Raw genomic sequence first — 18396 nt, 5'->3', positions numbered from 1 at the left:
GGTCGTTTTAAAATTTTAAAATATTTTTTACAATAATATTCTTGCCACATTAGCATTTTGCTAACGGCGTCAATCATGAATTGACGGTTTGTAGTACAAAGAAACTGTTTTAAAATATTTTATACTATCAAGTAATAAAAAAAATATATATATCATCTTGAAATATTTGTAAAACTTTTTGAACCATGTAATTTACCCTTATGTTTAAGTCAAACGGAGATCAGGAGAGGATTGCTATTCTGATTTCTGTTTTCTTATGGTTTGATACGGTAACACCTATTATACAGCATGGTCGGTCCACATAATTGACGTGATGTGGAACTCTTAGCTCGGTCGATAAATCTCTTGGTAACTAATAACCGACTCGACGTGGCGAACTCGGAAAATTGCTCCTCTTCTCCCTCTTTAATTATCTCTTCCATGCAAAATCAGGCGCAATGTTTCGTGAAGGGACATTGGAATGGTGACAAGAAAGCTGTCGGATCTCCTGAAGACATGCATTGCTAACAAATCACTGTCACGGGGCAAACTTGCCCATCAAAAGATCGTATCGTTGGGCCTCCAAGACAACATCGTCCTGTCGAAGAGCCTCATCAACTTCTACTTCTCCTGCCATTTGTACGGTTCCGCCGAGCTAATCTTTCGAACCTCCGGTGCCCTGCGCTCCTCGGACGTGTCCCTATGGAACTGCCTCATGGCGGCTTACACCAAGAGTTCCATGTTCAGGGAAGCCCTCGGCCTCTTCGAGGAGCTGCTGACCGACCCTTGCCTGAAACCCGATGTTTACACCTACCCGAATGTCCTCAAGGCCTGTGGCGAGTTGGGTCGGGTTGGCAACGGAGAAGCTTTCCATGCCCAGTTGGTGAAAGCTGGTTGTTTGTCGGATGTTGTGATTGGAAGCTCTGCCGTGAGCATGTATGCAAACTGCAGGAGGTTCCGGGATGCGGTTCGGGTGTTCGATGAAATGGGCGAAAGAGACGCTGCGTGCTGGAACACTGTGATGTCTTGTTGTTATCAGAGCGGCCGACCTGAGAAAGCATTGGAATTGTTCGAGAGGATGAAGGGTTCGGGAGTCAAGCCTAGTTTGGTGACTTTCACGACTGCGATCTCTTCGTGTTCTCGGCTTCTGGACTTGGAGAGGGGAAAGGAGATTCACGGAGAGTTGGTGAAATGCGGGTTACCTCTGGATGGCTTTGTTGGCTCTGCTCTTGTGGACATGTACGGAAAATGCGGTGAGTTAGAGAAGGCTAAGGAAATCTTCGAGCAGATGCCGGAGAAGACCGTGATCTCGTGGAATGCAATGATCTCGGGGTTCAGTCTCATAGGTGACAGTTCTTTGTGCATCGGACTGTTGAAGAGAATGAACGGGGAGGGGATTAAACCCTCTTTGGCTACTCTAAGCAGCATATTAACTGCTGCTTCAAGGTCGGCACAGCTTCAAGATGGAAAATTTATTCACGGGTATATCATAAGAAATGGGGTGGCACTCGATCTCTTTTTAGATTGTTCATTGATCGATTTCTATTTTAAGTGTGGAAGGGTTGCTTCGGCAGAAAACGTGTTTAGGAAGTCGGGGAGGATGGATGTTAATTCTTGGAACGTAATGATCTCTGGATATGCGAGTGTAGGCAATTATTTTGAAGCTCTTGAGATTTTTGATGAAATGAAGAGAGTTGGTGGCAGGCCCGATGCAATTACGTTCACAAGTATTCTATCGGTTTGTTCTCAGTTGGCAAGCTTGGAGAAGGGCAAGGAAATCCATGAAACCATCAAGGAGAGCAGATTTGAAACGAACGGAATCGTCATGGGGGCTCTTCTCGAGATGTACGCTAAGTGCGGAGCAGTCAATGAAGCTCATCAGGTCTTTGAACGACTGCAAATTAAAGATCTCATGTCATGGACCTCTATGATTGCTGCCTACGGATCTCATGGTCGGGCCCAGGAATCCTTAAATCTCTTTGCTAAAATGAGAGCAGAGAATATCGAACCTGACAAAGTTACTTTCCTAGCGGTGTTATCGGCTTGTAGTCATGGTGGATTAGTTGATGAAGGATGTTACTATTTCACCCAGATGATCACTGAGTATGGTATCAAACCTGAAACCGAACATTACTCTTGTTTGGTTGATTTGCTTGGACGAGCTGGGAGACTCAGAGAGGCTTATAAAATTTTCCACCAAATCCCAGATGTTAGTAGAGATCTTGGGTTGTTAAGCAGCCTATTCTCTGCATGTTATTACCATCGGGACATAGAATTGGGAGAGGAGATAGCAAGAACAGTTTCTAAAACTGATCTTGATGATCCGTCTACCAATGTTATGCTGTCGAACATGTATGCTTCTGTCAGGAGGTGGGATAAAGTCAGGCAGGCGAGATCAAAGATGAAAGAGTTGGGGCTGAAGAAGAATCCCGGTTGTAGTTGGATCGAGATTAACCAGATAATTCATCCTTTCCTTGTAGAAGACAAGTCCCACCCAATGGCCCAAACATTGTATGATTGTCTTACAGTTCTCAGCAATCACATGGAGAATGATGAATTCGAAATGCTTCCTCATGAGATTGCATGTGAAGGATAGATCATTGATAAGCAGACTCATCTCATAATTTTTGTTTTCGACCAGTTTTAAGATGAATTGCTTGTAGTTTATACGTAAATCTTTGCAGAGAAGAAAAGGAGGGCATAATACAATGTAGCCGATGGTTGCATTTTTTGTCTCGAATTTTGTATAGTGATTCACAATATGTTGAATGAGAAATGATCCAAGAAGCCTTCTTGAAGCATCTTCCTAAATTATTTCACTAAGAAGAAAGGTTCGCACAAATTTCCATTCTTTGCTGTTATCTCGGAGCAGAGTGGAAGAGTCGCTTCACCCACTGCAGTCCCGACGTCACATCGCCAATCTTTGGATTCTCATTGTCCCCTTCGACTCTTAAGATTCCGCTTATACACCATTTTGTGATATCCTGAATTTCACCCGAGCCACATCTTGCAGTCATCACTCGGAAGTCCCAAGTCTTTGGTCAAGGAATTGTCGATCGCCCATGATCTCATTCATCTCTTTGAGGCTCCCGAAGTTTCTGTAGTCATTCCTGTTGAGAGGCTGGCCAGCCAAAAGCTCCAGCAGCAATATCCCGAAGCTCTAACATATTGGTCGTCTTCAATATATCTTCCTCACCATCCATTCTGTTGTTAGTATTAACATATCTGGCAAACCCGAAAACTCCCAACTTTGCATTCCAAACTGGTCAAGCAAAATGTTTTCTGATGCTATGTTTTCATGAAACACGGTCAGTTTCATGTACATGTGCAGCATCCGAAGCATTACACTGAGAGGGAGCAAAATGCTTTTTTCAAGCAGAACAGTTTGGGGCTGCAAACCGGGGGCAGGTATATGAACAGTACAACATGCTCTCGATGGACAAGTCAAGCATCGTGGGCGCAAGTGATGCTGCTAGATCGATCTCTCGCAAACAGGGAGGATGTTAATTTTTAACTGATTTTTTGATATTTCAGCTTTCATTCGGTGGAGATGGCATAATATCAAGTTTTCTGAAGTGGGGGCGTGGGGAGCAAGCAATGCTTCCGGGCTCTTTGGATTCTGTTTGTTCGATGTCTTGTCGGTAAATTTGACTTGTCAAGCAGGCGCGGATTTTGATATGTACTCGAGATTATTGGGACATCCTTTGGGACTCTTTGAACGAGGGAAATCTTATACGATGGGTTTGTTCATAATTTTCCCCATCCAAAGCTCTTATACAAGATTTGAACCTTTCAAAGCCATCTGATATGATAAATTATAAGGATAGCCCGTACGGAAAAAAAAGGTTCTTTACTCGTTCTTACGTGGGCTTGAATCGATTTTTTCTTTTTTTTTCGGTAGAAGTTTGAATCGAATTGTTCATCTTGCACCTACAATATTGAGCAAAACTATATACATTTAATTTGGGAAATTACACTACAGAGATCGATAGAGATATTCTCTGCCAATATTTTTAGCTTTCTTAGGGGGATTCAGTTTCTTCCTCCTCCCTGATCAATTTTTTATGTAGAACATAAGGTTCCTGCTTCATTCGACATCTCGATGATCACAGTTCATTTGAGTCTCAACCGTAAGTTCTTGAGTGAGTTTCAGATGACTTGATTGTGATCTTATCGGCGGAAACTTCACGTTATTGTTGTTTCTCATCTCGTTAATTTCTTATAGCAGAAAATAATTTGCAGGCTGCCTCGACACCGTCTCAGTTTGTTCAGCTTAATTCATGTAATGTACAAAATACCGACGCTTCCTGCTCCTTCATGGTCGGGACCTCAAGTACGTTTTCAATGAGGATGCCACTTACCAGTCCGTATTGTTATTGTAACTTGATTGATGCCAATCTGTCTAGAATAATGTACTTTTTATGTACTCAAAGTCGGAATTATCGTTCTTACAACTTTCGACAAAGCTCAGCCTAGCTAATATGTTGTTTTAGGTCAGGATTATGCTCTTGTATATAGTGTCTCTACTAATTAATTAGTATGGGAATATATCTGCAGATAGACATAGACTCCTTGCCTGATGAAGTTCTCGTTCTCATCCTTTCTCTTCTGACAATGAAAGAGGCCGCGAGGTGTAGCATCCTCTCTTGCAGATGGAGATACATGTGGCTGTATATCCCGAACCTGGACTTCTCCGTTTCTCCAGAGACAGCGGTATACATTATTGACCATCCCAGGAAGCGGTGTGTTGAAACTCGCAAGTTTATCCGTTGGGTGAACGAGCTCCTTGCAGCGTCACGAGCACCAATTTTAGATAATTTCAGGGTTGACTTTTGTTTGGACGTCAGGCATTCACGCGAGATTGATTCCTGGGTTCAGTTTGCAGTCGAGAAGCGCGTTAAACATCTCCAGATTTCCTGCTTTTCCGATGGCTCGGGAAAACACCAAAACTATTCTTTCCCAATGTTGCAGGCCAGGCCCTTGTCAAGCATTGCGCTATTGAAATCTCTCTGTCTGGATTACGTCAACGTCACCTTGGAACAACTTGATTGTTTCTTCACGACGTGACGTGCAAGTCACTGGAGAAATTGCTAGTCTGGTCGTCCGAGACTCTGACTGATCTCAAGGTGACTGGTCCTCCTCTGCAGTTGAAGAGCCTGGAGATATCCCATTGCTCGAACTTGGAAACTATTGTCATCTCTGCCCCAACCCCCGATCTTGTCTCATTCCACTGTTATGGATTCCGAGTAGGAGGAACCACCTTGCACCTCGGGTGCGCTCCATGACTTGTCGATCTACTCATCAGTGGATCTGCATATGCAGACACCATGCCTCTTGCTTTCCCTTCACTTTCGGGCTACTTTGCACAGCTAGAGTCACTTCATTTTCCATGGGGACTCATGTGGTCTCGGGTCAGTAAGTTTATCCCACATAAGATCTTTAATGTCGGGAGTTTCATTCCTTCCCTAATATGTTAGGTTGCGGCCTTAACAGGACAGGGGAGCAGGTGGATACCGTTATCTCAAGACTTCCCGAGATGAAGCACCTGAAGCTCTTGAAGGTGGTAATTGACGTTACTTCCAGAGAAATTGATCTCCATGATATAAGTTCCCTCATAAGGAAGGCTCCTTTCCTGCAGCACCTAACAATAGACGTAAGCAATTAGACGTACTGATATTAACAATTGGCGCCATTACATTACTGTGCCATTTCAATTGATTCTGATCAAATGATGGATGTATATGTGTTGGCCATGGGCAGGCATATTTCTGCACTCGCTTTCCCGAACTGAGTTGCCGGGAAAGGAAAAGGGAACGCCGTCTTCAACATATGCAGGTGGTTGAATACGTAGGATATTACGGTCGCAAGGGTGATCATCAGCTCATCCTGCATCTGCTCTGGACTGTCGTTTCACCGGAGAAGCTAGTCATCGACCTGTTACTTCCTGCAGAGAACTGTCTGAATTCTGAGGATATGAAATTACAGGAGCGCACCATGAAGCTCGGCCCAAAGCTACCTGCAGGAGTTGAACTAGTTATCAAATAATAATTATTTAAGCGTAAAGATTAGATATTACATACTGATTATTATTCTGTTTCTCCTTATGGTTTGACACTGTAATACCTATCATACATCGTGGTCGGTTCATATCTGATGCGGTACTCTTAACTCAGCCCATGAATTTTTCCGTGACTAATAACTGACTCAATGCAATGAACTCGGAAAATTGCCCTCCTCTTCTCCCTCTTTGATTATCTCTTCTGTGCAATATCTGGGTGGGCAATGTTCCATGAAAAAACCTTGGTATGCTGACAAGAAAGCTATCAAATTTCCTAAAAAAACATGCATTGCTAAAAAAAATCACCTTGACGGTGCAAACCTGCCCATCAAAAGATCATACTTTTGGCATGCAGGACAGCATCGTCCTGTCAAAGAACCTCATCAACTTCAATCTTCTCCTGCCATTTGTACGGCTCCGACGAGCTTGTCTTTTGGACACCGGTGCCCTGCGCTCACCTGACGTGTCCTATATATGGAACTGCCTTATGGCAGCTTACACCAAGAACTCCGTGTTCTTGGAAGCCCTCGGCCTCTTCGAGGAGCTGCTGGCCGACCCTCGCCTGAAATCCAATGTTTGCACCTACCTGGACGCGTTGAAGTCCTGCAGCAAGATGGCAAATATCAACTCAAGGTCGGGGCTTGGCGTATTATGTGAAATGTGGTTTTCTGCTGTAATGAGAAGCTGATAGCAACTCAAGGTTTTCTTCACCTGATTTTAAAATTTATTTGTAATTTCATTTTTATAACCATTGAAAGGTTCCTACAGTGTACCACCAAGAGATGAAACTCTATGAAACGTCAATTAATTTATCAATTTACAAGACTCGAATCGGAAGAAAGCTTGCTTTAAGGATAGAGGGCGCAAATCATCTGATCCAAACCACGACAGTGGAATGTAGATGGCTTTACTCTTAAGAAGCAATTGTCGTTATCGTAAATGTAAATTCAAAGCAAATATTCTCCGACCGTGGCTGTTCCTCAGTTCTCTTGATATTATGTTCTCTAGATATTTGATTGGCAAGAAAAATAACAAGAATATAAGAAATATCCTTCAGCATCAACTCGAAATTTAATTTCCTTAAATCAGGAGCGTGCATCTATCTGGACGTATATAAACGAAAGACTGAACTTCTTATAAATTCAACCAACAAATCGGGTTTCTTTACCAGATCCCGTACCGGCTAGCTTGAATCGTATCGAATCAAATCCAGTTTCTGTTTCCTTTTCTCTTTTCTTCTTATTGTAGATCATGGCATGCAGCTCTCTGTATCTTTCGATGTACACCTTCCTTCATAATTAAATTTAATTCATCCCAGAAGATACAGGGGATAGAAGAGATACTATCTCTACCAAAAGCTTGTTCTAGTGGGGTAGAATGTTGCGGCTTCATTTAATGAATCGATCGGAGCTTAAGCTTAGTGAATTGTAGTCTCATCTCAACCAAAAGTATCGAATCGTTTAGAATAAATTGCTTGTAGTTTATACATAATTCTTTGCAAAGATGAAATCTAGGGCATACTGTAATGTAACCGAAAGTTGCAATTTTTTGTCTCGAATTTTGTATAGTGATTCACATTATGTTAATCGAGCTAATTTATTTCACTAGCAAGAAAGGTCCGCCTTATTACAATTTCCATTATTGCTGTTATCTTGAAGCAGAGTGGAAGAGTTGCTTCACTTGCTGCAGACCCGACACCACATCGCCAATCTTCGGATTCTCATCGTCAACTCTTAAAATTCCGCTTACACACCATTTTGCGATATCCCCGAATTTTGTCAGAGCCACGATCTTGCAGTCATCACTCGGAAGTCCCAGTCTTTGGTCGACGAATTCTTGATCGCCCATGATCTCATTCATCTCTTTGAGGCTCCCAAAGTTTCTGTAGTCATTCCTGTTCAGGAGAGGCTCGCCGGCTAAAAGCTCCAGCAGCAATATCCCGAAACTCCACATATCTTCAGCTGTCTCGGATGTATCTTCCTCCCCATCCGTTATTTCAACAGCATTACAATATCTGGCAGACCCGAAACCTCCCAATTTTGCATTACAAAACTCATCGAGCAAAATGTTGTCTGATGTTATGTTTCCGTGAAACACAGGGGGTTTCATGTACATGTGCAGCATCTGAATTGCCGAGGATATCTGCAACGCGATCTCTAGCCTCTGTTCCCAACTTAATGTTTCTCCTTTCTTTCTTAAGTTGTAGCTCAGACTTCCCCGGCCCATCAACTCGAACACCATGGATCGGCCTGGTAACTCATCTCTCGATGAACCGAGCAAGGACACAATGTTTGGGTGAGACGATGATTTGAGCAGAATCTCTTCTTCTGGCTCCATTCGAGATTCTGTATCTTTTAAGGACTTAACTGCTACCGATCTTCCATCTGCAAGAACTGCTCTATAAACAACTGCAGAATGCCCCTGGCCGATGCGATTCTCTTCTCTCAAGAAATCGCTTCCGACAAGTACAAAGCTCTCATTAGGATCTAGCGGAGTTAGGTTCCTTTTTCTTCCCCTCCTCCTTTGAAGTAGAGCAAGCACAACAACACCAATTGAGAAGCTTACTGCCATTGCCACTAATACAAAAACTAAAACGAAAAGTAATGCTCTGTTGCTCGGTTTCCCAGGGGAAGACAAATAATAATTCGCCGACCATCCGTCTCCTTCTTCTGTCTGGGTATTAAACATGATCGTGACCTTTCCCGTCAAGTTGACCTGTGGAAGATTTGAGCCATTGTAGGAGCCAGTGAAGTTAACTATTTCCCTACTCGTACTGCTGAAAATAGCAATGAAATCCAAATCTTTCGAGATGTTGATCCGGGTAAAGGTTAAGGAGACACCAGTGCCGGGTTTACCATGGAGGAGCCAGCGACAGTTAAGTCCTCGTACATACGACATGCCATTGGATGTATCGTACCCGATGAGCCCATATGAGTTATAGATGTCTTCGTTCCCAGAACAAAGTCCTGATATTGTTTAAGATATTTTAGAAAGTTTCAGAGAAAGATGTCATCTTTCACATGAACAAGCTTGAATCATAAATACGAGCCAAACAACCAGGTCGGATCAGATCCACCCCAAACCACGATCAGGCCAGCAAGCTCAAGTTTTTAGCTTTATTACCTGCGGTGTACTTCAGCTCCCACCCTCTTGATTCAAAGGAGACGGAGTCACCACTAACGAACTTCACGTAAGCCTCCGAACCCATCAGCTTGAATTTGGTAAATAGATCTTTAGTGGCCGTACTTATCACAGTGCATCCATCATGATCGCTCGAATCTGACGGGCAAACCTGGAGCAAATCATCGCTATCTGGTGCAATGGAGAAGTAGTGGACATTAAAACTCAAGAACTTTGCTTTTGGGATATCAATCTTCCACTTGCACTGCTGATTTGGGAGATAGGGCTGCAGACCGTCGCTGCGGTTTACTCCGACTCCCACACGCATGTAACTGCTAGGCTGTTTAAGGATGACCAAGTTAGTAGTACATGCTTCTGCAACAGAAAACCTCGGACCTTAATTTCCTAACATGGTATTAGATTAAAAGGAGACAATCGAAGAACAGCTGTTGATGTCATGTTACCTGAGAGTTTGAGGGCACAGTTCCTGATGTTCTGATCCCAAATGTATGGTAATATGTATCTACGGCCGTTTAGACCAATGGCATTAAAACTGAAACTTCCATTTATATCTACATAGAGGGGGGGACCAGTGCTTCTCATCTCGAATTGAGACGTACACAAGCTGCTAACTGAGAATCCATTCCCATCACTGCTAGTCCATCCTCTTCCATCTTGGTTAGTAACCTCCTCAGCAATCTTCCCCAGCAAGTTACCCACCAAGCTGTCCACCTTCTCATTTCCATTTGGTGGGCCCTTGTAGAGGCTACCATGGAGGAGCACTGAGCACTGATCATCTGCTTCCATTGGAGCCCTTGCCCAAAGCACGGAAACTGGCTGATCCTTAGTTACCTCCACTGGGAAGTTCCCGCTGCACATGTCGGTGAACTTTCTCTGCTCAGTTCCTTCAAGGAAGGTCACAGTATTGGAGAAGAGAACATGGTAAAAACTGTTTTCATCCACATGGAAAAACTGATTGCAGGTCAAGCTCCCAAACCCGTCTACGGAAGTTCTGTTGAAAGCTGCTTTCCCGATCTCGGTCACTTGGGATAGAGTCAAGTTGACATGAGGGCCTGTGTAGGAGCATTCAGGACCCACACTCACTGTATCAGTCACCGGAAAATTGGAGCGGTCCCTGTACTGTCTGATGACATCCCACCAGTTCCCGAGAGTGGGCACTTCATAGCTCAGATCTGAGTCATACCTCATTGAAGTTAATGAATTGATGGCATTTCGTACGGTTTCTTTGTCAGATCCTCGCCATTCAGCCCCAAACCACAGAAGAGAAACAGTGACTGGTTCGGTGATAATCTTCCCACCACTGTAGGTGAGCCCAACGGTGGGTTTCTCAGCACTCGATGAAGGAAACCCGTAAATGAAACATAATAGGAGGAATGAGAGAGAGGCTACAGTTCCTACCATTTGCTAGTACGATCTCCACAGGCAATTACTATCTTTGCAGGCAACTGAGAAGATCACGGGGCTGTTCTCAATGATATACCGAGCTTTTCCTTTGGATGGAAGAAGGGAACAGTATTTGCAGGCGTCCGCGTATTTGAAATAAAGACTTCACATGCTGAGAGAATGAGAAACAGTCCATTGCCGGCCTGGGAGAATTATATTTACGTGGATGAAAGACAATCACGTATTAAACAATGCTGGCGGAGATCATTGGATGTTGATAAGGGGACAAGAAGCACAGACACTAGAACTGGTTTTCAAGACAACTCTGTTTTGCTAAAGTTGAAGTAGAAACCTCCAAGAAACTTGATTTACTATTCAGATGCTTCCATATGCAATTCGATTAACACCATTTAACCGGCCATTTCTCAAGGTTCATGATTGAAAGACAATTGTACGTATGCAACATAATCTGACATTATTCAAAGACATAGTGAAGTTTCTTCGAAATTTGGGTTTCAAAGGACTAAATAATGGTCAGACATCATTTTCTTGCTTGAGAACAAATTCAACTTCTTCATCAAACTGCCAGATAAATGGAGATACAGAATGAATTGGCGAACATGGAGGAGAATCCCATTGGGTTGGATCATAGTTCCAATAGGAGAACTCGGACATGGGCAACTCGACCGGTTCTGGGTAGCAGCGGGGGCTATCAATATCAACCTACCACAAAATGGAAAGATCCCATGACTGGGATCGTGAGAAAAGACAAAGGCAAGGCATATAAGGAGCCTAAATCATTTCTATAACAAAACCTCACACGTAATAACATGAAGTCAAACTCGGGGAAATACCTGTGCTTTAGCCTGTTCAGAATTTGAATGATCCATTTTAGACTCAGAATCTGAACAAGGATATCGAGAAATGAAATTACAGAACAGACACAGAAGTTCAAGTTTACGCTTCCTTAAAAATTTCAGCGATGTTCAATGGAAGGGAAATGTCGAGAGAATTACCAAAACCGGGGAGAACGAGATCCAAGTTGAAAGCATTCAAAGCAGCTCGTTGCGCCTTGATGCACTTACTGTGATCGTGCAAGAACCTCTCCTCAGCTGCATTAAATTCCCTTTGCTCAGCCACAATAGATTCTTCCTTCCGTGCATCTTTTTTCTTCGGCAGGAGTTCATTGCTGGAGGAGGATGATTTGTTCGTGATGTCGTTGAGAGCTCTGCGACTCCCTAACCTGACTCCGCCATTCTTGGGAGCTGTCTTCAAACTCCTCGACTGCCCACCAACTCCGACCGCAGTCTCTACACAAGATGAGCAAATCGTAAGCAGCAGGACATTATCATCATCAACAATTAAAGATCGACTACCCAGATACAAAATCACAAAACAGCGCTTCTTTTGCCTTTTCGAATCCGGAAGAACACGAACTTCTAGCTCATACAGGTAAAAGGGAGTGATCAAATCAAGAAGCGGGATCGTACTTTTGGCCTTAACGTTCATATTTTCATCCTGAAGGATCCTCTGTCCCAGCGCAACACGACCTGCCATTAGCTTCTCCTCAATGAGACCGAAACGCGACTTCTGAAACCTCTGCAACACAGAAATAAATGATTTGTACAAAGAAGCAACAACATTACAGCACGTCAGGATCATCACAGATAGCAGAGATTCGCAGAAAAGCCATTGTTCCTATCAACTTCCACTTACTTCACGGTGAGTGAGCGAAGTGGACGCAATTTGCGAAGAAGAAAGACCGGAGATCTCGTGAGGACGCAAAGAAAGCTTCGATTTTTTGAGCCAAAAGATAGAAATTTTGGCAAAGGGTCTCAGACAGAGTACCGTGAAAGGGTTCTCAGAGTCTCGAAATCTGAGCAGAAGGCTCTTCGGGAGGGAAAATTGAAATTCCTTGCTAGCACAGAAAGCGCGGTTGCCGAAGGAGGAAGAAGATAACGGGACGATCCGGTTGACATTCTTCGGGAAGACGACGGGATGATAAATTTGAGCTCATTATTGGCCCAGCCCAACCGAAACGTCCTTGAATTGAATCTTCATAGAAGGGCCCATTAATGAGCCCAATTTCTAACGAGCAGGCCCATTAAACATCGGGACAACCATTCGGGTTAGCGTGTCATATTCGGGTCGGTGTACGATGCATGGGTTAATGTTACTTGTATGGCATATGCAAGTAAATTATTTATATATTTTTTTCAAGTAAATTACTTATTTTAATTAATTAATTTTTTACGTAATTTACTTGAGTTATAACTTATACGTGAAGTATTTTAAAATTTTCAAGTATATACACCTATGTACCATACATGCATATCATAGAATTTCTAGTCATATTCATATTTTTGTTTGCGATTTATATTTCCATATTCAATGTGCAAAATGCATGATTTTTCAAAAGGAAAATCGTATGACCCTAGTAAACATGTCACAACCGAGGCCACGTGTCGTGTAATAAATGGTATCAAATGTTACCAGCCGTGAACACGTGACATCGTTCCAACCATTACAGTGAAAGTCACCGACTGCGAGACCGTGTATTTATTGGCAGTTAGATTTGTGGTGCCACATTGTCGCTTAAGTCAAGATGACCATTCTCGATTGAGTTCAAATTTATCTTCTTCTTTTTTTGTTGTGAATCATAATATTTGTAAGTCCAATTAGGCAATGACTGATCCAATCAAATCGAGTTTGTTCATTAAAAGATAAAACTCTTTCAATTTGAATTTTATGCATTTACAATGAGTCAATCTCGAAATTTTATTTAAACGGATCAAGTACCAAACCGTTTGAACCAACTCATGTTAGTGAGTTCGAATTTATCTTGATGAATAAGTTGGCAACAAAATTCTTGTTCGGGATCCCAATTGAAGATCGAATAAGGTTTTTTTTTTTGCCGGATAAAAGATCGAATAAATTACACCACGAAGGATCTAACATAGTCCAAAATGAGAAATTTCTCTTGCAATGCTATCCGTATCCTTATCCCCAGTGCTAATTAATTATTGAACGATAAATATTCTCCTAAACAAAAAGAATAAGCAAATAAATATTCAATTAAACAATAAATAAAAAAATAAAAACAATGATAAGAGAAGGCCGTCGTCGCCGTGAAAATTCAATTCACTTTCTTCTCCGACCGGAAGAAGGCGGCGAAAAAGGCGGCAGCAGAGCTTATTTCAACTTCCATGGCGGCCGCCTCCTCCTTGTTCACCTCACCCCTTTCCTTCCTCTTCTTCTTCTTCTTCCCAATCGTCCTCCTCTTCTTCTTCTTCCACTCTTCTTCTGATCATCGTCCGTCTCGGGCCAAATCCCCTCCATGTCCCCAGTCTTATCCCGTCATCGGGAATCTCATCGGGTTCCTCCGGAACCGCCACCGCTTCCACGACTGGGTCGCCGAGATGCTCTCCGAAACCCCCAACTCGACTCTCCGAGTCAAGACCTTCCTCAACCTCTCCCACGGCATCTGCACCGTCGACCCGGCCAATCTCCAGCACCTCCTCGCCGTCAACTTCCCCAACTACATCAAAGGCTCCCGGTAGGTACTCTTCTTCCACCTGTAAGTCGCCATCTCGTTTGATTTCGCTTCGATAGATGAATTCCAGCTTGATTGCGACATGGCAGCTACCACGACGTCCTCCGCGAGCTCCTCGGTGACGGAATCTTCGCTGTTGACGGCCACCTGTGGGCGGCGCAGCGCAAGGTCGCCAGCTACGAGTTCAGCACCAGGTCGCTCAAGCACTTCATCGCCGATACCGTCAACTTCGAGATCACTCATCGCCTCATCCCTTTCCTCTCCGAAGCCTGCGACGAGAACAGAGTCATTGACCTTCAGCAAGTGTTGCAGAAGTTCACCTTCGATAACATCTGCAATGTCGCTTTCGGTGTCGATCCTCATTCCTTGAACATGCGCTCGAGCTCAGCCTCGAACTTGCCTAACGCGTCGGCTTTTGTCAGCGCTTTCGAAGATGCGATCGGGATTGTTTCATCGAGATTCATGTCGCCGTTGCCTCTGATCTGGAAAGTTAAGAGGTCTCTCAACATCGGATCCGAGAGGCGGTTCAAGGATGACATTGACGTGATCGACCAGTTTGCGCTGAGCATAATAAGATCAAAAGAGGAGGCAATGGAAATGAATCCGGAGAAAGGTAACGAAGCTGCAAGCAATCAGGATCTGTTGTCGAGGTTCATGTCTTCAAGCTCGCATTTGGAGTTCGATAATCCGGAGCAGAGGAGGAAGTTCCTGAGGGACATTGTCATAAGCTTCATGCTGGCCGGAAAGGACTCGACCTCGACGGCTCTCACGTGGTTCTTCTGGCTGGTGGCTGGCCATCATCGGAGCGAGAGCAGAATCCTCGCCGAGCTCTCGTCGCCAGAGAAGAAGAAGACCGGGGGAATCTTCACCTATGATGAGCTGAAGAAGCTCCATTATGTGCACGCGGCGGTATCGGAGTCCATGAGGCTGTTCCCTCCCGTGCCGATCGATTCCAGACTAACTGTGGACGAAGATGTCCTGCCTGATGGGACTTACGTCGGCAAGGGGTGGTTCGCAGACTACTCCGCCTATGCGATGGGGCGGAACAGGAAGGTCTGGGGAGATGACTGTAGGGAGTTCAAGCCGGAGAGGTGGTTGGACGATGCGGGAGCGTATCGACCACAGGATCAGTTCCGGTATCCGGTGTTTCACTCCGGGCCCAGGATGTGCTTAGGGAAAGAGATGGCTTACGTCCAGATGAAGTCGATCGTGGCTGCTGTGATGGGAGAGTTCGAAGTCCTGCCCATCGATGGAGGCGGGACCGCAGAAAAGATGATGAATCCGCTCTACACGTGGTCGTTGCTTCTCAAGATGAGAGGCGGGTTGCCCGTTCGACTAAAGCGGCGATCATTGATATAACCACACTTTTACGAAAGTTGATATTATGATTAAAATGGCGGAAAAAGGTTATTCAATGACTATGAAATGTATACGATTATGTATATATTTTGGGCAAATATGTATAGGATATACTTTGAAATCTGATTTTTTTTTTTCGCTGAATAAAAAATTGCATTAATTAGAAATAGTAGTTACAACGGCCGTAGGGAATGAAAGCAAGGGTATTGTGACTATTGTCATCCCTCGGAATTCATGAGCAGAATCATTCCGAAAAGTTTTTAAGGCTAGAAATTATATCCGTTACTATGTTTCTAATATCCCACGGTAAATTATGAGGGTGTAAAATGACATCTATTAGTATTAAGGCGTCACTTCGTAGTCAAATTTTTGTCGTTCCTCTTTCCGCAGCTAATGATAGGGCGAGGAGAGCAGCTCGGGCTTCTGCTTGGAGCAGCTTGTCGACGTTGGAGATCTGGAATCAGGATAGTATCGGTGAGCTATTAGGAAATTGTAAGATATCTGACGTTAATTGATAATATGTTATTACAATCAATCTGAGGTTTGGGATAGTTAGTTCGGTTATGAGAGGCTTGGGTGAATTATTCTCTGTCGATGTTTCAACGGTCCATATCATGTTGTCTATATCCGTACGATCAAGAACTTGATAAGCATTGATGATTGCACGAAAGATTCGAATGATAAGGGAAGGGAATATTCTGTCGTGCCAGTTTGAAAAGTCAAAGAATTCTTCCACGTTGCAGTTTTGAGGGCACCGCGTGGTCGGGAAATCTTTGACTGGGTAGCCATTTTTCAGAAGCAAAGCTACGTGAGATTGGAGAGGACGTCAAATTCATTCACAACCCTTGCACGAAACTAATTCAGCATTTGAATACAGCAATAATGTGTATTTATGCAGAGAATACCTTAGCGGCTGTCATTTGAAAATATCGATTTTCGGACCAGCGGAATAGCCTCGAGTGCTATTTCTCCGCGAAGCTGCGAACTCTTGATGTGTATATCTTCTTCCGCTTGCACTTACCAATCGCCATGACTGCTTCGTCGTAAATCTTCCCCTTCTCTTCGTCATCGAATGCGCCCAATAGTGATCTTACCTCCCTCTCCATCGCGATGGGTCCGTTACCTCCCCTCCGGACCACCACCACGATTGCCCTGCTCATCTCGTAGCCTGATTGTGGCAGATCCAACACCGGCATGTACCACACGCTCAACAGCAGTGGCCCTGCCACGCTCTCCAGCCTCCTCAGCCTCATTTTCTCTGTAGAATCACCATCGGCACCCGAACAAGACGTCCTAAAGCTCGACATCTCGTCTCTTCCCATACACAGCCTTCCCCTTCTGCTGTCATCAGAGACGACAACTCTCTGAAGAGTTCCGTGTTTATCCCGAGGGACATAGTAGACAAGCCTGAACGATGCATTGACAACACAACACTTAGCTAACTCGACGATCCATCTCAGGTCGGAGTGGCTCAGTTCCGGTTTGGCACTAAATTTGGCCCGGGCCCTATCGCCTTCGTCTGTTCTATAAAGCGAGGAGGCCAAGAGGATGACACAGGTCTCGAGATGAGACCCGAACACAGCCCTCCACTTCATCAACCTGGAGCTGCTCTCTTCCCCGTCGAGCTTATTGCCGGAATTCTTAAGCTCTATGTGCAGGTACCGAACCTTCTGAAACCTGCTCTGCAGCAGATGCAGGGCGCTATAAGGAGAGGGACGGTCACCACCAGGGATTGAAGTCTGAGGTCTCGTCCCGATCAGTTTGATGCAATGACCTCGGAAGAGGTTCCTGAGAAGGTTGCCATAACCGCGTTTCGTGTGTCGCCCTAATTTTTCAAAGTAGTCGAGATGGATGCGGATGGAGTCCGTCTGCGGGATGAGGAGGCCAAACCGCTTGGAGACGAGAGAGCAAAGGATCAAGGACCTGAGATCCCGAACTTTGCCGAAGATCAGGAAGAGGACAGAATCGGGCAGCGCGTCCAAGCAATTCTCTTCGGTCCGGCTCCAACCATGAAACGTGCTCCTCCTATGATCTTGGTGTGCCTCCATTGCTGAAGAGGAAGGGTAGTGGAATGGAAGAGGGGGATCTTTGAATGGCAGAAATGGCGTCTGCCGGTGCCATTGGTAGGTTGATATATAAAAGCACGTACCACAAAAAAAATTTAATTGAATGGTAAGCAGCCTATCCCGTATGAAAGAGAACATATGTTCGAATTTCGAGAAGCGCACTTATTGAGAGAGAGAATAACTTTTAATACTTGATCTCCCGACTGGATTAATCAAATCTGATTGGGCTCTGGATATCAGGGTACGCATCGAAAAAAATAAAATAAAAAGATATGTAAAAGCACGTGAAAATTGATTTTTCTAGGGAGACAACACAATGTACAGAGGCCCGATACGAAGCAAATGATATGGACCTACGCCAAGCCCAATTCATCTCCTACCCCGTACAGTTTTGTTATGAATTTCCATCTCCATTTTTTTTTTCCTGTTGAATTCCGTCTCCATACTTTAGTGGGCGAATAAGTAATGTTCACTTTTCGTGAGAGCGGACAATGTCTCCCACAATTTATGGCATCTATCGACTTCTTCTATATATATAAAACAAGAAAAAATTAAAACATATTACGTACATAATCATGTTTTATTGAAAACATTCTAATTCTAATTCTAATTTTTATCAATCAATAATATTATAGAATTTAAATTACTAAATTATTATAGAGAATTGAAAATTTGAAACTCGAAAAACATACTACACGTGGGCATTAAAAATTATTATGTAGATAGCCACAAATATATATACGTGCAAACATTCATGACCCAAACAAAATAATGTGCAAACATTCACCTCCGTTTGGTTTTACAATCACGTTTTTAAAATTTTAACTATAACTTTAACTCTACTTACTACACAACAA

General features: G+C 43.8%; 5 protein-coding genes across 8 annotated transcripts; 2 read left to right on the top strand and 3 right to left on the bottom strand.

The window, feature by feature from the left end:
* Positions 1–284: 284 nt before the first annotated feature.
* Positions 285–2777, top strand: LOC116209870 (pentatricopeptide repeat-containing protein At5g27110). Its single transcript, XM_031543606.1, has one exon. The coding sequence runs from the start codon at positions 461–463 to the stop codon at positions 2573–2575; it is 2115 nt and encodes a 704-aa protein (XP_031399466.1). The 5' UTR covers positions 285–460; the 3' UTR covers positions 2576–2777.
* Positions 2778–7486: 4709 nt separating this feature from the next.
* On the bottom strand, positions 7487–11064 carry LOC116211960 (probable LRR receptor-like serine/threonine-protein kinase At1g06840). 3 transcript variants are annotated; one of them, XM_031546513.1, is made up of 5 exons: positions 10577–10779; positions 10362–10478; positions 9622–10230; positions 9161–9532; positions 7487–9003 (listed from the first exon to the last, which is right to left on the bottom strand). In XM_031546513.1, exons 3-5 carry the CDS (start codon positions 10034–10036, stop codon positions 7685–7687), a joined length of 2106 nt encoding a protein of 701 aa, XP_031402373.1. In that variant the 5' UTR covers positions 10037–10230; positions 10362–10478; positions 10577–10779; the 3' UTR covers positions 7487–7684. The 3 variants fall into 3 exon arrangements, with proteins under 3 accessions (XP_031402373.1, XP_031402372.1, XP_031402371.1); XM_031546512.1 differs by having other exon boundaries at positions 9622–10478; positions 10577–10888; XM_031546511.1 differs by having other exon boundaries at positions 9622–11064.
* On the bottom strand, positions 11058–12520 carry LOC116211962 (protein PATRONUS 2). Its single transcript, XM_031546514.1, has 5 exons — positions 12278–12520; positions 12052–12160; positions 11578–11871; positions 11416–11465; positions 11058–11284 (listed from the first exon to the last, which is right to left on the bottom strand). The coding sequence occupies exons 2-5, from the start codon at positions 12116–12118 to the stop codon at positions 11096–11098; spliced, it is 600 nt and encodes a 199-aa protein (XP_031402374.1). The 5' UTR covers positions 12119–12160; positions 12278–12520; the 3' UTR covers positions 11058–11095.
* Positions 12521–13614: 1094 nt separating this feature from the next.
* LOC116211221 (cytochrome P450 94A1-like) lies at positions 13615–15636 on the top strand. Its single transcript, XM_031545501.1, has 2 exons — positions 13615–14117; positions 14204–15636. The coding sequence occupies exons 1-2, from the start codon at positions 13768–13770 to the stop codon at positions 15471–15473; spliced, it is 1620 nt and encodes a 539-aa protein (XP_031401361.1). The 5' UTR covers positions 13615–13767; the 3' UTR covers positions 15474–15636.
* Positions 15637–15791: 155 nt separating this feature from the next.
* On the bottom strand, positions 15792–17677 carry LOC116211222 (F-box protein At1g22220-like). 2 transcript variants are annotated; one of them, XR_004157632.1, is made up of 2 exons: positions 16379–17677; positions 15792–15927 (listed from the first exon to the last, which is right to left on the bottom strand). XR_004157632.1 is itself a non-coding variant. In XM_031545502.1 (1 exon), exon 1 carries the CDS (start codon positions 17675–17677, stop codon positions 16436–16438), a length of 1242 nt encoding a protein of 413 aa, XP_031401362.1. In that variant the 3' UTR covers positions 16283–16435. The 2 variants fall into 2 exon arrangements, 1 of the variants encoding a protein (XP_031401362.1); XM_031545502.1 differs by lacking the exon at positions 15792–15927 and having other exon boundaries at positions 16283–17677.
* Positions 17678–18396: the final 719 nt, after the last annotated feature.

Source organism: Punica granatum, chromosome 6 (assembly GCF_007655135.1).
Source record: "Punica granatum isolate Tunisia-2019 chromosome 6, ASM765513v2, whole genome shotgun sequence".
NCBI classification, from domain to species: Eukaryota; Viridiplantae; Streptophyta; class Magnoliopsida; order Myrtales; family Lythraceae; genus Punica; species Punica granatum.
Note: the sequence above shows the minus strand (reverse complement) of the source record. Positions and strands in the feature narration are given on the sequence as shown.